The 13,577-nt window shown below is 43.2% G+C and overlaps 1 protein-coding gene across 1 annotated transcript in view; it reads right to left on the reverse strand.

The window, feature by feature from the left end:
* Positions 1-299: 299 nt before the first annotated feature.
* BMP15 (bone morphogenetic protein 15) overlaps positions 300-13,577 on the reverse strand; it is a 73,196-nt gene continuing 59,918 nt past the window's right edge. The window contains exon 2 of the mRNA XM_069211857.1: positions 300-1,457. Coding sequence (XP_069067958.1) covers positions 568-1,457 — 890 coding nt within the window. The 3' untranslated portion in view covers positions 300-567. The remainder of the gene's footprint in view (positions 1,458-13,577) is intronic.

The raw sequence follows: 13,577 nt of genomic DNA on the forward strand, positions 1-13,577 counted from the left end.
TCTGACTCCAGATACCCCACTGGACAAGTTCATGTAACTAGTGGTGGTGACAAAAAAAAAAAAAAAAAAAAAAAGTGCTGTGGGAAGACAAAACTTACTTCGGAGCCATACACAGAATACTGGCATATAACTGCAGACGTTATTTAGGGTATTTTTCCAAGGAAGCGAATGCCTTTTACTTCTCCCTTAAAACATACCATTCTTTTATAAAAAAATGTTTAATCTAGATACATATATAAAATGTTATTCTGTGCCCTTTCAGTATAGAGGAGAAAAAGTCAAAATAGAAGTGAGAAACCAAAAGAAAAATGAAAATTTGAAAAATTGACAATTAACATTGATGGCGTTTTCCATCGTAAATGGCTGCCAAAAACGTGGTTTCAAAACATATATATCAACAGACAATGGGGGAAGCTCTGGAATTTATTTACAAAATAGAAATAATCATTTTTTTTCTTTGAGATAGATTATGCCACTGAGATCTTTGAATCAGTGCTTCTGGAAAGTATATTTTTTGTTTTTTTTAAAGTGCTATTATTTTCCATTTTAATCTGCATTCATTCTTATTTATCTACATGTGCACGACTCAGCAATCATATTTTCATACTCTTTGTATAGGATGCTGCCATTGGCCTCAATCATTAACACACTGATGGGGCTGTACTTGTAGGGGACACAGGATGGTCGTGGGACACTCTGGTCAACCAACTCATTTATGAAATTCTGGACAATGGCATGATTGGGTGAGTTGTATCCATAATGTAGGACTCTTGGACAGTCCCCCTTGCAGTACTTTGGATTGTAACTGTGAGGGGCGATAATCCAGTGGTCCCACCCCATTTGATGAAAGCTGACCCTAAAGGAGTGAAGGGTGCACTGGGTTTTGCTAATGCTATTCTTCTGACGATAGCTGGGAAGTTTCAGGCCAATGTTACCGGCCTGGCGAGCTCTACGAGAATGTGAAGATGTCTTGGGCGTCTTAGTTTTCTTTTCCAGCGAAGGCACAGCATCTTCTGTCTCAGGAAAACTCTTACGTGAGTTGAGGTAAAGCAACAGGAAAGGAAGGTGATGAGAAGTTTCATTTTTAGTCTTTTTCAAAAACAGTGGTGTATCCATCTTTTCTGATCGAATACACAAGTAATGGACTTGAATGTGCTGGAAAGGTGCATCTTTGGGCTCCCAAGACAGTGACTTCAGATAAGAGGTGATGTCCAATTCGGACCATCTTTTAAAAAAGGTGTTTCTATGCAAAGTATTCCATTGACGAGAGTTGAATTTGGTGCTATGAAGTAGATGCTCTGACGACACGCCTCCCTCCACTAATAACTCCAACTTGCATGAAAACCAAGAGCCGGCCAAAGAGAGAGTTGAAGAATAGACTATTGCAGCTCTCACCAGTTGTTCTGATGCAGAAAAGGCTTCTATGTGGAACTGAAGTGTATGTACAATCCAAGGATCTGTAATATTGAGGAAAAGGACACATCAGTGAGCATTCGTAGTTTTTGATTTTCTAAGCACAGCAAGAGACTGACAATGAAAATAATCTATGTCAGAATTAAATGTGTAGTGCATAATGTTGAGTAGTATTGTATGTAAATGTTAATTTAGGACATTGATGTGGGCATGTTCACATATCAGAATATTAAATATTGAACATATCATGGACATTTAACAACAACAAGTTGAATATGAAAGAAGCAGCTTTTGAACTAAGAGTTGGTTTATGACTGAAGATTTCAATTTCAATAACTAATACAATAAGGTTTGGACTGTAGAATGGAATCTCAACCTCAGTTGGAGCAGCAAGACTGTTCACACATGCAAACTAAAGAGCCCATATTGCCCCTATCCTAAAGGCTCTTCACTAGCTCCCTGTAAGCCAGAAGATCTACTTTTGAGATACTTTGCATTATTCACAAAGCACTATATGGAAAGGTTTGTTTTCATATAATGTATAAATTTACCATCCAATGCAATTGACTTCAATGAAGCTACAATGTAACATGTTGCAACAACAATGCTAATCAAAGGCAAGTAATGGTAAGTAGCACATGACAAGTAATAGGAAGTATTAGGAAATAGCACATGACAACAACAAATCAGTTTATTTTCCAGAGGCAAAGCATTATACACAATGTAAAATACCACATAACTGTGTAATTGTGAATTTTTACCACATTAAGTGACAACCTGCATGTCTGAAGCACCAAAGACACTTCTAGTGAAGCATGACTAAGCGTGGACCATAGAATAACTAAATGCATGGACTTCTCTCCCCATCTTGAACCTTCACCCTTCCCGACACACTGCATCTGCATGACAAGGATTGTCCCTAGCACTATAACCTTCAGCCTTCCCAATCTACTCAATACTTGCAAGACAGTTTGTTTACAAATGCCATGAAGCTAGTCTACAAAGAGCATGACAACTGTAACATGCAGCTGCATGGCAATATCAGCAATGGTGTTACCTAAACTAAAACCCCTTGTAAGAAGTCTGTTGACTCAACATGAATACAGGACAACACATGACACTGCATGAAACTACAACCAAATTATAACCTGAAACATTACCAAACCACAAACACCACTCCAGTTTGAAAGGCAAAGATTTTGAAAGAAAAGATACATGCGTTGAATAAGGAAACAGCAGAGAATTGTTTGAAGATGGATTAAAAGCTTTATAATGCTCCACTTGTTGAGCAAAAGTTAGACAGTGGCTACAATTGGAGTACCATTATTTTGGTCTGTGAAACCAAATTGAAGCAGAATATTAGAAAGTAGAAAGCAGTGTAACAATTGTCTTCTTTAGTTTGAGGAATTGATTGCATACCACATATATACATATAGATTGGCAGTTATACATTTTACACCAAAATTGGTAGGTCTTAGTTTCTACTTGAACGTGTGTATTAAATGCTTATGTTTTATTTATTTTTACTTTACCAAGATTATACGGAAGAGAGAGTAGACACTGTAAGCTCTTTCTGGGGAGATGTTGCTCTGAGCTTGAGCATTTAGAATGGACTGTTTCTACACTGCCTCTTTTTCCTATGTAAGCAGCTGGCACATATTAACGGTATGGATAGGGCATGTTGATACATAATGTAGTGGGGTTTTCATACCCTATTGGTGTAATGCTATCTGTATTTTACCACCGACTCCATCTTAACCACCAAGTCCATTTTGTGCTTAGCTTTAGGTGCAGTCACAGTGGTGGCACAGGGGACCCGCACGCCAAGCTTGTTTTCCACTGTGATGGAACAAAACATGGGGGATGTGGAAGGTAGAAGGGATAAGAGAGTCTCAGCCTGGGATTGTTTTCATCAAGGAAAAGTACAGCTCCTCCGTCTCTGAAATACGCATTGGGGCAGGGCCCACTCCTTTACATGTTTTTGATGCAAACTAAGTACAGCCAGCACTTGAATTTCAGAATGGAAGGGAGAGAGAAGAGTGCTACAATCTTCCTCTGGAGTTTAAGGTATATAAGGTGGGGAAGCTTGGCACTGAGGTAGAAGGAGCTCACCTGAACATGGGCGCACGGCTCAGTAAAAAAATCCTGTGTTGGGAAGAGCTCCTGCCTCAGCCATCCAGGGTTCCTTGGTTTGATGCTGGCAAGAATGAAGAATTAAACCCTCATGATGATGCATTTTAATTCTTAATTATCTAGCTTGACTCGGTGTGTGTGTATATTATATATAAACAAAAATCAAACAACGTGCTCCGTCTGGGCTCGGGCGGCCCGAGAGAGGTGATGCGTAAACCGGCAGAGCAAGCCAGTATAAAATCCAGGCAAAAAATGTCAAATAAACAAGCACACTCAGGACAATAAGTAATACAGATCTCTCCACCTTTACTTACATTTCTGGATGTCCCTTTCAGGGCTTTTGCCATTTTACAGCTCGGCAAGGTTGACACTGTCACCTATTCTTGGGAACTACCCAGAGGACTCTATACTTTTTTGCATAATTTATGCGTCACTCTAATCCTGAAAGGGATTTGTTTCGACTTATACTGGGTGCTCCCTTGTGTCTGGACAAAGCTAGCCCTCTCTAATGAGCTCTGAGAGTGAAACACGTGTCAGGGGTTGCTCTTACTCATTCCAGGTTGGCTTGGACAGTATTTTACCAGTCCAAAGCTGTAATACTGTGATCCTTGAGTGGTAAATGGCTTTTGTCATTTTACAGCTCGGCAAGGTTGACACTGTGTCAAACCTATGCTTAAAGGCTTTGCTGTACAAATGGCAAAAGACTTTGTCACTATCTAGCTCGGCGTGGATAGCACTATGCTGATCCTATGCTTAAAAACTTTGCTAGATAAACAGACATTTGAGGTAAGCAAATCTAGAGTGTCGCTGATGTTGCATGGTGCTCCTTACTAGAGCTGCCCTCCACCTAAACTTGGGAACTACCCAGAGTTCTCTATTCTTTTTTGTGTGTGTGTATGTATATATATATATATATATATATATATATATATATATATATATATATATATATATATATATATATATATATATATATATATTTTCATTTTTGACGTATTGCACATTTGCGGTCTGTCAATGTTTAACTGCTGTGAGTATTTTGGCACCTACACACGTTTTACTGCATTCTAGTTAAAGGCTCATGTTCATATTTTCGGGTGGTTTTATTTGATATCTGGGAGGTGCCTTAATAAATTCATTACCATGACTAAGAGGGCTGCATTCTTTGGCATGGTTTCCTCTTCGTTCAAAGTAGAACACCACAACTGGTACGAAAGCTGAAATCATTCAATATGTGATCAATATACTGTATAAATTGACATTGTTTGGTAAGCAAAAAAGTGTCAGGGTGGAAAATGTAGCGTGATTGTTTAAGTGTGGCCTAAAGACAAGTCTCATGTAATAAGAAAAAACAAGATAAAACTGGAAGTTATATGGTAAGCAATCTCAGTTATAATACTTTGACAGCGGCTGAAACATAAATACTATCTCTTGACTGACCTTACTGCCCAGAATCATGTTTTGATTATGTCCAGACAAAGATAGATGTGTATCAGTTCACATGTAAATTACATCTCCAGATACATTTTTCACTACAAAGAAAGAAAAGTATTAAACAGACAAGAGCTGGGATCAAACTTGAAGGGTAAAGACAATGATTTGGATGACCTTAAAACAGACTGTAAACCAAATCAGTACAATATGCGTAAAATCTTTAAGGTCATGTCTTTGGGGTGGTTATATGTCATGGTGCCAGGAATGAAGTTAGGCCCCGAAAAGTATATATGCACCTGATGCCTTTGGTTTTGGTAGATATCAATCAATCAATCAATCAATCAATAATTTATAAAGCGCGTTATGTACCAGTTAGGGTTTCGAGGCGCTGGGGGGGGGGGGTGGTGGTGCTGCTATCGTTCGAAGAGCCATGTCTTGAGGAGTCTCCTGAAGGTGAGGAGGTCCTGGGTCTGGCGTAGTGAGGTAGGGAGTGCGTTCCAGGTCTTGGCGGCGAGGTAGGAGAAGGATCTGCCGCCAGAGGTCTTGCGCTGGCTTCGGGGGACGATGGCGGGGGCAAGGTTGGCAGAGCGTAGTTGACGTGAGGGAACGTAGAAGTTGAGTCTGGTGTTCAGATAGGTGGGTCCGGTGTCGTGTAGAGCCTTGTGTGCGTGGGTGAGGAGTTTAAAGGTGATCCTCTTGTCCACGGGGAGCCAGTGGAGGTCCCTCAGGTGAGGGGAGATGTGACATCGGCGGGGTATGTCGAGGATCAGGCGGGCGGATGCGTTGGAGTCGTTTGATGTCTTTTGTTGGGATGCCTGTGTAGAGAGTTTGTTGCCGTAGTCGAGTCTGCTACTGACGAGGGCTTGGGTTACCGTCTTTCTGGTTCCTGTTGGAATCCACTTGAAGATCCTGCGGAGGGTGTTAAAACAGGAGGATGAGACTGCGTTGACCTGTTTGGACATGGTGAGGGCGGAGTCGAGGATGAAGCCGAGATTTCGTGCGTGGTTGGCTGGGGTGGGAGGAGGGCCTAGGGCGGAGGGCCACCACGAGTCGTTCCAGGCCGAGGGGGTGCGTCCGAGGATGAGGACTTCCGTCTTGTCGGAGTTAAGTTTTAGGCGGCTGTTGCTCATCCATTCGGCGATGGATTTCAGTCCCTCGTGAAGGTTGGCTTTGGCGGTGAGAGGATCTTTGGTCAGGGAGAGGACGAGCTGGGTGTCGTCGGCGTAGGAGATGATGCTGAGGTTGTGCTGGCGGGCCAGTTGTGCGAGGGGGGCCATGTAGACGTTGAATAGCGTTGGGCTTAGTGAGGAGCCTTGGGGGACGCCGCAGATGAGGTTGGTGGCTTTGGAGTGGAAAGGTGAGAGTCTGACCCTCTGGGTTCTGTCGGAGAGAAAGGAGGCGATCCAGTTGAGGGCTTTGTCTTGGATGCCGGCTTCGTGTAGACGGGTTAGTAGGGTGCGGTGGCAGACTGTATCGAAGGCGGCTGATAGGTCTAAGAGGATCAGGGCTGAGGTTTCACCGTTGTCCATTTGTAGTCTGATGTCATCTGTGGCGGCGAGGAGTGCAGTCTCTGTGCTGTGGTTTCGTCTGAACCCGGATTGGGAGGGGTCTAGGATAGAGTTGTCTTCTAGGTAGTGGGCGAGCTGTGTGTTGACGATCTTCTCGATGACTTTTGCTGGAAAAGGGAGGAGGGAGATTGGACGGAAGTTTTTGAGATCGTGGAGGTCAGCCTTAGGTTTCTTGAGGAGAGGTTGGATTTCTGCGTGCTTCCAGCTGTCCGGGAAGGTAGCTGTGTTGAAGGAAAGGTTGATGATCTTGTGGAGTATGGGGGCGATGGCGACGTCGGCTTTGTTGAAAACGTGATGTGGGCAGGGGTCAGATGGAGATCCTGAGTGGATGGAGTTCATGGATTTAAGGGTTTCGGCGTCGTCTACTTGGGTCCAGGTGGTGATGTGGTCGGCGTGGGAGGAGTTGTTGGGTGTGGGGTCTGGCGGAGGTGAGGTGTTGAAGCTGTCATGGATGGCTGCGATTTTCTGGTAGAAGAAGGTGGAGAGATCGTCGCAGAGTTTCTGGGATGGAGGGATGTCGTTGACGTTGGCGTTGGGGTTGGAGAGTTCCTTCACGATGCTGAAGAGTTCCTTGCAGTCGTGAGCGTTGTTGTTAAGGCGTTCTGTGAAGTGGGAGCGCTTGGCGAGTCGGATCAGTTGGTGGTGTTTCCGGTTGGCTTCCTTGAGGGTAGCAAGGTTCTCGGGTGTACGCTCGAGGATCCATTTTTTCTTGAGTTTCTGGCAGGTGCGTTTGGAGGTGGTTAGTTCGTCTGTGAACCAGGCTGGTTTTTTCTTTTCTTGGTTGGCGGTGGGTCTCTTGAGTGGGGCTAGGATGTTGGCGCAATTGAGGATCCATTGTTGGAGGTTGATGGCGGCGGAGTCCGGGTCGGTGGGGTCGGGTGGAGGGTTTTTGGCGAGGTTGTTGGTGAGATGGTCTTTGGTGACTTTTCCCCAGCGGCGGTGAGGCGTGCGGTGGTGTTCGGTGTTTTTCTTGAAGGAGAAATGGACGCAGTGATGGTCGGTCCAGTGGAGTTCGGAGGTGTGGCTGAAAGAGATGTGGTTGCTTGAAGTGAAGAGTGGGTCAAGGGTGTGGCCGGCGATGTGGGTGGGAGTGTTGACCAGTTGACGGAGTCCGAGGTTGGAGAGGTTGGTGGTCAGTGATGCGGTGTGGACATCATTGTTGTTCTCCAGGTGGAAGTTTAGGTCTCCTAGGAGGATGTAGTCTGAAGAGGCGAGGGCGTGGGTGCTTGCGAGGTCGGAGACGGTGCCGCTGAAGAGGGCTCTTGGTCCTGGAGGACGGTATATGAGGGTTCCTCTGAGGGTAGTGTTGGGGTCCATGTGATTCTGGAAGTGGAGGTGTTCGGCTGTTTTGAGGGTGTCGTCCGTGTGGGTATTGATCTTGAGGGTAGCTTTGTGGGCGATGGCTATTCCTCCGCCGATTCCGTTGGTGCGATCTCTTCTGGTGATCTTGTAGCCGTCAGGGATGGCGATGGCGATGTCAGGGATGGCGATGGCGATGTCAGGGGCCGAGGAGTCGTTCCACCAGGTTTCGGTCAGGAAGGCTACGTCTGGGGCGTTGCTGTCGAGCAGGTCCCAGAGTTCTATGGCGTGCTTTCGTGCGGAGCGTGTGTTGAGGAGGATGCAGTGCAGATGGTTAGTGTTGGTTGTTGCTGGCTTCGTTGTTCTGTTGCAGGTGAAGTTGCAGGTACGGCAGGAAAAAGGTCCTTTGGTGTGCTTCGGGCTGGCTTGGAAGCACTCTGTGGAGGGGCCAGGCTTGAGGGCGAGGAGTTCGCTGGCCGAGTAATGAAGCGGATGCGCAGCGCCAGCCATTAAGAAGGGAGGGGGGAGCAGCTGGGAGGCGGGAGGGAGCGGCGAATGGGGGCGCGAGGGGGGCGGGGCCGCAGGGAGGCAGCGGCAGCGAGAGAACTGCTAGGGGGAGCGCCCAAGGGGCGAAAACAACAAAAACAAGGCACAAAAAAAGTCAGGCACAAATTAGAAAAACAGTCACAAAAATACACTAATGGCACAAAATACAATCGGGGCACAGCAATCAGAGGGGCACAACGGGGGCACACGCGCAGGAGGCAAGGCGCTTGAAAACAATAGAAAAGCACTTACAGGACGGCGAAAAGTGGCACAATCAGAAGGGGCACGACGGGGGCAGAAGCGCAAGGAGGCAAGGCGCAGAAAATATAGAAAACACTTACAGGACGGCGTAAAGCGGCACACGGGTCAAGTGAAGCTTACTAGAGCCCACTAGACACCAGGGATGAGGCGCAGGAGGATGCCTGCGGGTGGAGGAGGGCCTCGAACACGCTAGCAGCAGCGGGGGTCAGAGGCAGGAGACAGCAGGTTGGTGCTGCGGACGTGGGGGGCGAGCTCTAGACCTAAGGCAGGTCAGAGGTCGATATCTATCATGATGTCATAATATCTGATTAAAAAAATTAACAACTGTAGAATAAAGATTAGAAAATAAACTGCAAAAAATTATTTGAAATATTAGTAAAAGCTTAGCTTTTGTTATTTAGAGCAAAAAGTGATGCAAAGATGTATGCTGCACTAAAATAAAGCTCTAAACAATGTGCTCACATTTTGAATAATTAAGCGTAATTTTGCAGAAATTTCACTGCAGCATGCCAGAACTGTTGCGCCAATACCTGAGGGCTCTGCATGTGCATGGATAGGTGCATTTTTGAATAGGACCGAGGGTATGTCAATGTGCACCTCCCTTTCTTAGTTGATATAGTACTTTTTGGGGAACACTTATCACACCTATTATATAAGGCATATGCCCTTATGTCCATGTGCTGTGGATCCATATTTGAAAAAGGTACATAGACAATTAGGTGACAAGATATGTAATGGAGTAATTTAACAAGAGACATAGCAGAATGACGCAAAGCTACAGCAATGGATTACCAGAACAGAATGAACATCTGTTTCTAAAGAATGAACATCCCATTATTCGGGCTCTTTATTTACTCCAAGAAACACACAAGAACAGTTAAAATCCCCAATGTAGGCCAATATTATCAGGCAGTCTTCTGGAGAAAATATCAAGATATACAAATTACTTTTTCAGACCACTTACCCAAGGCTTTCCTCATACCTCAGGGACAGTACAGATTTTTTGGATAGAATAGTTGACATACAAAGGGAAGATGATGCTCGTTTGTCACCCTGGACGTATCCTCACTATATAAATTAAGTAATGGTCTCAGAGCAGCAGAACCTTTTGTTAAATCAAGACCTAGAAGACTGTAGAGACCCAATAACACTTCTTAGGAAGATGCACTTCTGCATAAATAAGAACATTGCTTTCTTCGATAACATCTTGTAAAAACAATTGAAGGATTTGCTGCGGGCTCCTTTTTGTCCCCAGCTACGTGAATCTGCATATGGGCTAGTGGGGGGGGGGGGGGGGGGGGGGACGGGACAGAGGAACTGGTGCTATAAACAGGACATCAGAAAATAATGGAAGGAAGGTCATTGTATGGCTATGATATATCAATGATGTTTTCAGTAAATGGAAAGATCAGGAGAAAGCAAAGTATATTAGGACACTAAACAACAGCAATCTGAATTTAAACTTAACATCTACAATAAGCAGGAGTTACACTGTTTATCTGGTACGTGAGATAAAAAAATAAATAAAAAAAAAACAACAACAAAAAAACACAACAATGGCAAAATGGCAACTCCGTTCCATTGGAAAGAAACATCAGGAAACAGCTTCTTCCAAGCCCAACCCTTTCACCACAACCTACTGACAAAGAAGATCCCTATTACAAAATTCTCAGCCCAGAGAATATGTAGAGGGTCAGGATTTGCAAATTAATTAACAGGTAATGATCATGAAGTGGCAAAGCAACACTAACTGCTCTTTGTATGCTGCCTGCTGTGAGATGTCCAAAATTAACACACAAAATGGGAGGAATTGCTGTATAGTAAGGAAAAGTGACAGATTGGTGAAAACACAGCAGTCCGACCGATTACCACAAATAGCTCCCAAAATAAAAAGTTCTGTTATGAGTAAATATGGGAATTTAATCATCAGTGTCCCTGCAGGAGGCAAAGTACTACCTCGGAGACTCTGAACAAAAATACTGACAAGTCAAGTCACCAAAGAATATGGTAGTACACAGGTAATTCAAAACCAAAAAAAGGAGTAGCCTATATTGTGCCTGGGTTTCAAAGGGTGCAAAAAGTGTAATGCATGTAAATATAGTATTGACTGCAAGTAATTCCGTCCTCTTTTTTCCAGGAACTCAAGAAAGGTATATCAACATCTGATGTTTAATTTGTTTTCGATATGTCAGTATGTCTCTGCTTCACATTTTATAATGGGAGTCATATTTCATAATCACAAAAGAGAATATTGCAACATGGGAATGCAATCAACGGGGCAGAAGTTTTTCTGTATCCTGCCACTTCCATAAAATTTATGTTATTCTGTAATAGAATGTTTTCCCAGCCTCTCTAGATAAGAAAATTGTCAATATTAAGGAAATGGAAATCAAGACATGTTTAAGAAATATGCTTTAGAATCATATGTTTGAAATGTAGAAGATATTTACACACATTTGTAAATTGCTGCAGAATGTCTTTTCTGAGATGAAAGGTTGTGTTAAGCAATCATGTTTTGAAAACAATCTTCACATTGTATTAGGTCAGTGAGAAACTTCACTTGTGTTGCGATGTGCGTTTGACTACTTGAATATACGAGAGATGATTTTTACTGAAAAGTGATGATTATTTGACATCACTTCTTTTTCTTAAAGATCTTTTTATTCACAACTTTTAATGTTGTATGTACAAGCTTTACATTCATAGCTATTTCCCACTCCCCTAGGTTTGTCATTCCCCCTACCCCCACATCGTATCTTCCTCTCTTGGGCCTATTTCGAGGTGGAAGCACCCTCATCATTGAGTGGGGAATGTGGCTCCCTTCTTGACTACACAACTCCTCAATAAGAGTTCCAATTACTCCAATTCTTCTCCCATTTCTTAGGGCTGCCACTTCCTTCATAGATCACTTTTTCTGCCAGCATACACCAATCCATGTCCCATTTCCAGGACTCTGGGTCCAGCAGGTTTCCAGTTCTCCAGGCTTTTGCAATATTCCTTTGGGTTACCATTAGATCCAGCGTGTCTAATTTCTTCTGCAGTTTAGTCACCCCCTCCTTCCCTCAAATTAAGCACACAGCTGTTTTCTCAAGTTACTAGTTACCCTCCTCCCACCTGTCGCATATAATACATGATTTTCGACCAAAAGTCTTGTAACATCGACCATTCCCAGAGGATGTGAAAGAAGGAGCCTACTTGCTTGCATCCTTGCAGGCATAGGCCAGAGGATGCCCTTCCCATTTTCAGCAGGAGTGTTCGAGACTAGTATGGCCGATGTAGTACACATAGCTGCATCAATCGAAACCCAGACTTTATCACAACCCCTCTTGGTGAACCCAGGGCCTCCTCTCATCTCCCATCCTCAAAGTTTAAGACTTTGTTTTAATTTAAAAACAGTGGCCCATATTACCAGCTTCAGCTCGATATTTCACGAGTACCCTAGAATTCAGGGTGACATAGTAAGATAGACTATTGTTACCTTCCACTTTTATTTTTTTGTGCACAGTAGTACTTTCCATAAGGGTCACATGGGTGTTATTGGATTTCTTATTGAACATAATAAAAGGGGGTTCCACAGTTTTTGGATCATATATATTAGCGTCTTAGTACTTTATATCATGTCGTGTTGTGACATTAAGTAACGAGAGGAACACAGAAAATGAAAGCATGATGAACCATTTTTCCTATGATTACAATTCATGAATATAATTGGAATTAATTTCAATTTATTCAGAATGATACACAAACTGAACATTACATAATATCCTATTACACAGGGCAAAAACATCTAAAATATTTTTCATGATGAGCGGCATCATTGATGAAGCAATCACTGTAGCATTTATCCTGTGTCTGTACTTGATATAGTGAGTTGGGTTAAGAATTGTTTACATTGGTTACAGCAAAATGGCTGCTCATTATGAAAATGTCAGGTGAGGCCAAAATGTGTAGGGCTTGCAGTTATGTTTGTGAATAAAGTTTCATTGGAGATCTCATCCACAGTGGGACTGCATTCTCTGAACCAAGATGAAAGTTTGCATTGGATGAAAATGCGGAATTGGCAGTCTGCATGGGTCTGAATTAACCTTGTTGAGGGGCCACCCGTCACACTGCCAAGGGTACATTGTGCTAAAAAAAAAAAAAAAAAAAAAAAAAAAGACAAATCATATATGCATATATAAAGATGTTTTATACCATCTATCCCGTCATTTACATTTTTCTTCTGCACTCCACACCGTTCACCATGCGGCAAGTCAGTCCACTTCAAACATTGGTTCTCTTGCACTTTAAGCGTTGGCCTTTTCTGCTGATCACGTGCACATTCGCCTAAAACGAAGGGCACTTCATTGTTATCGCTAATGCGCCAATACCCTACTGTTTTAATTCTATTCTTTATCCTTTATTGATTTTTGAGCCACCCTTATGCGTTTAAACTCTGAATTACTAGAACAAGAAGACGGAGCCATCTTGCCTTTGCACCAATAATAGCAAACACATGGCCATGTTTAAGTGTTCCATGTTGTCTTTTTATGGCCTTTGCATGCAACACAAAATAAAAACATGACCATCACGCCTACTTGGCGAAGGTCAGATATAATGTCGGTCAATGTTGATTTTTCTTGCTCTGCACTTAGTACTAAAAGTGTGTATAGGTTAGTCACCAGTCCATACAGAGGTACTTAAAACTGCCTGTGTAGGAAGTATTAAAACATAGGTAAATGCGTACAAATCTCATAATACTTCAATTTGAGATGCTAACATTTTTTTTCAGAATGGCAACCTTTTGCGTAGCAAAAAAGCCACAATTTTTTTTATCATGTTAGCAAATACCAGCTGACAGGATGCAAAGGGAGCCATGCTCCAATGCAACCCTCCTCACGACACTGCCATTTAATAGGTGTATGCCATGCCTTTTTATCGTAT

The sequence above is a fragment of the Pleurodeles waltl genome, chromosome 10 (genome assembly GCF_031143425.1).
Source record: "Pleurodeles waltl isolate 20211129_DDA chromosome 10, aPleWal1.hap1.20221129, whole genome shotgun sequence".
In the NCBI taxonomy this organism is placed as follows: domain Eukaryota; kingdom Metazoa; phylum Chordata; class Amphibia; order Caudata; family Salamandridae; genus Pleurodeles; species Pleurodeles waltl.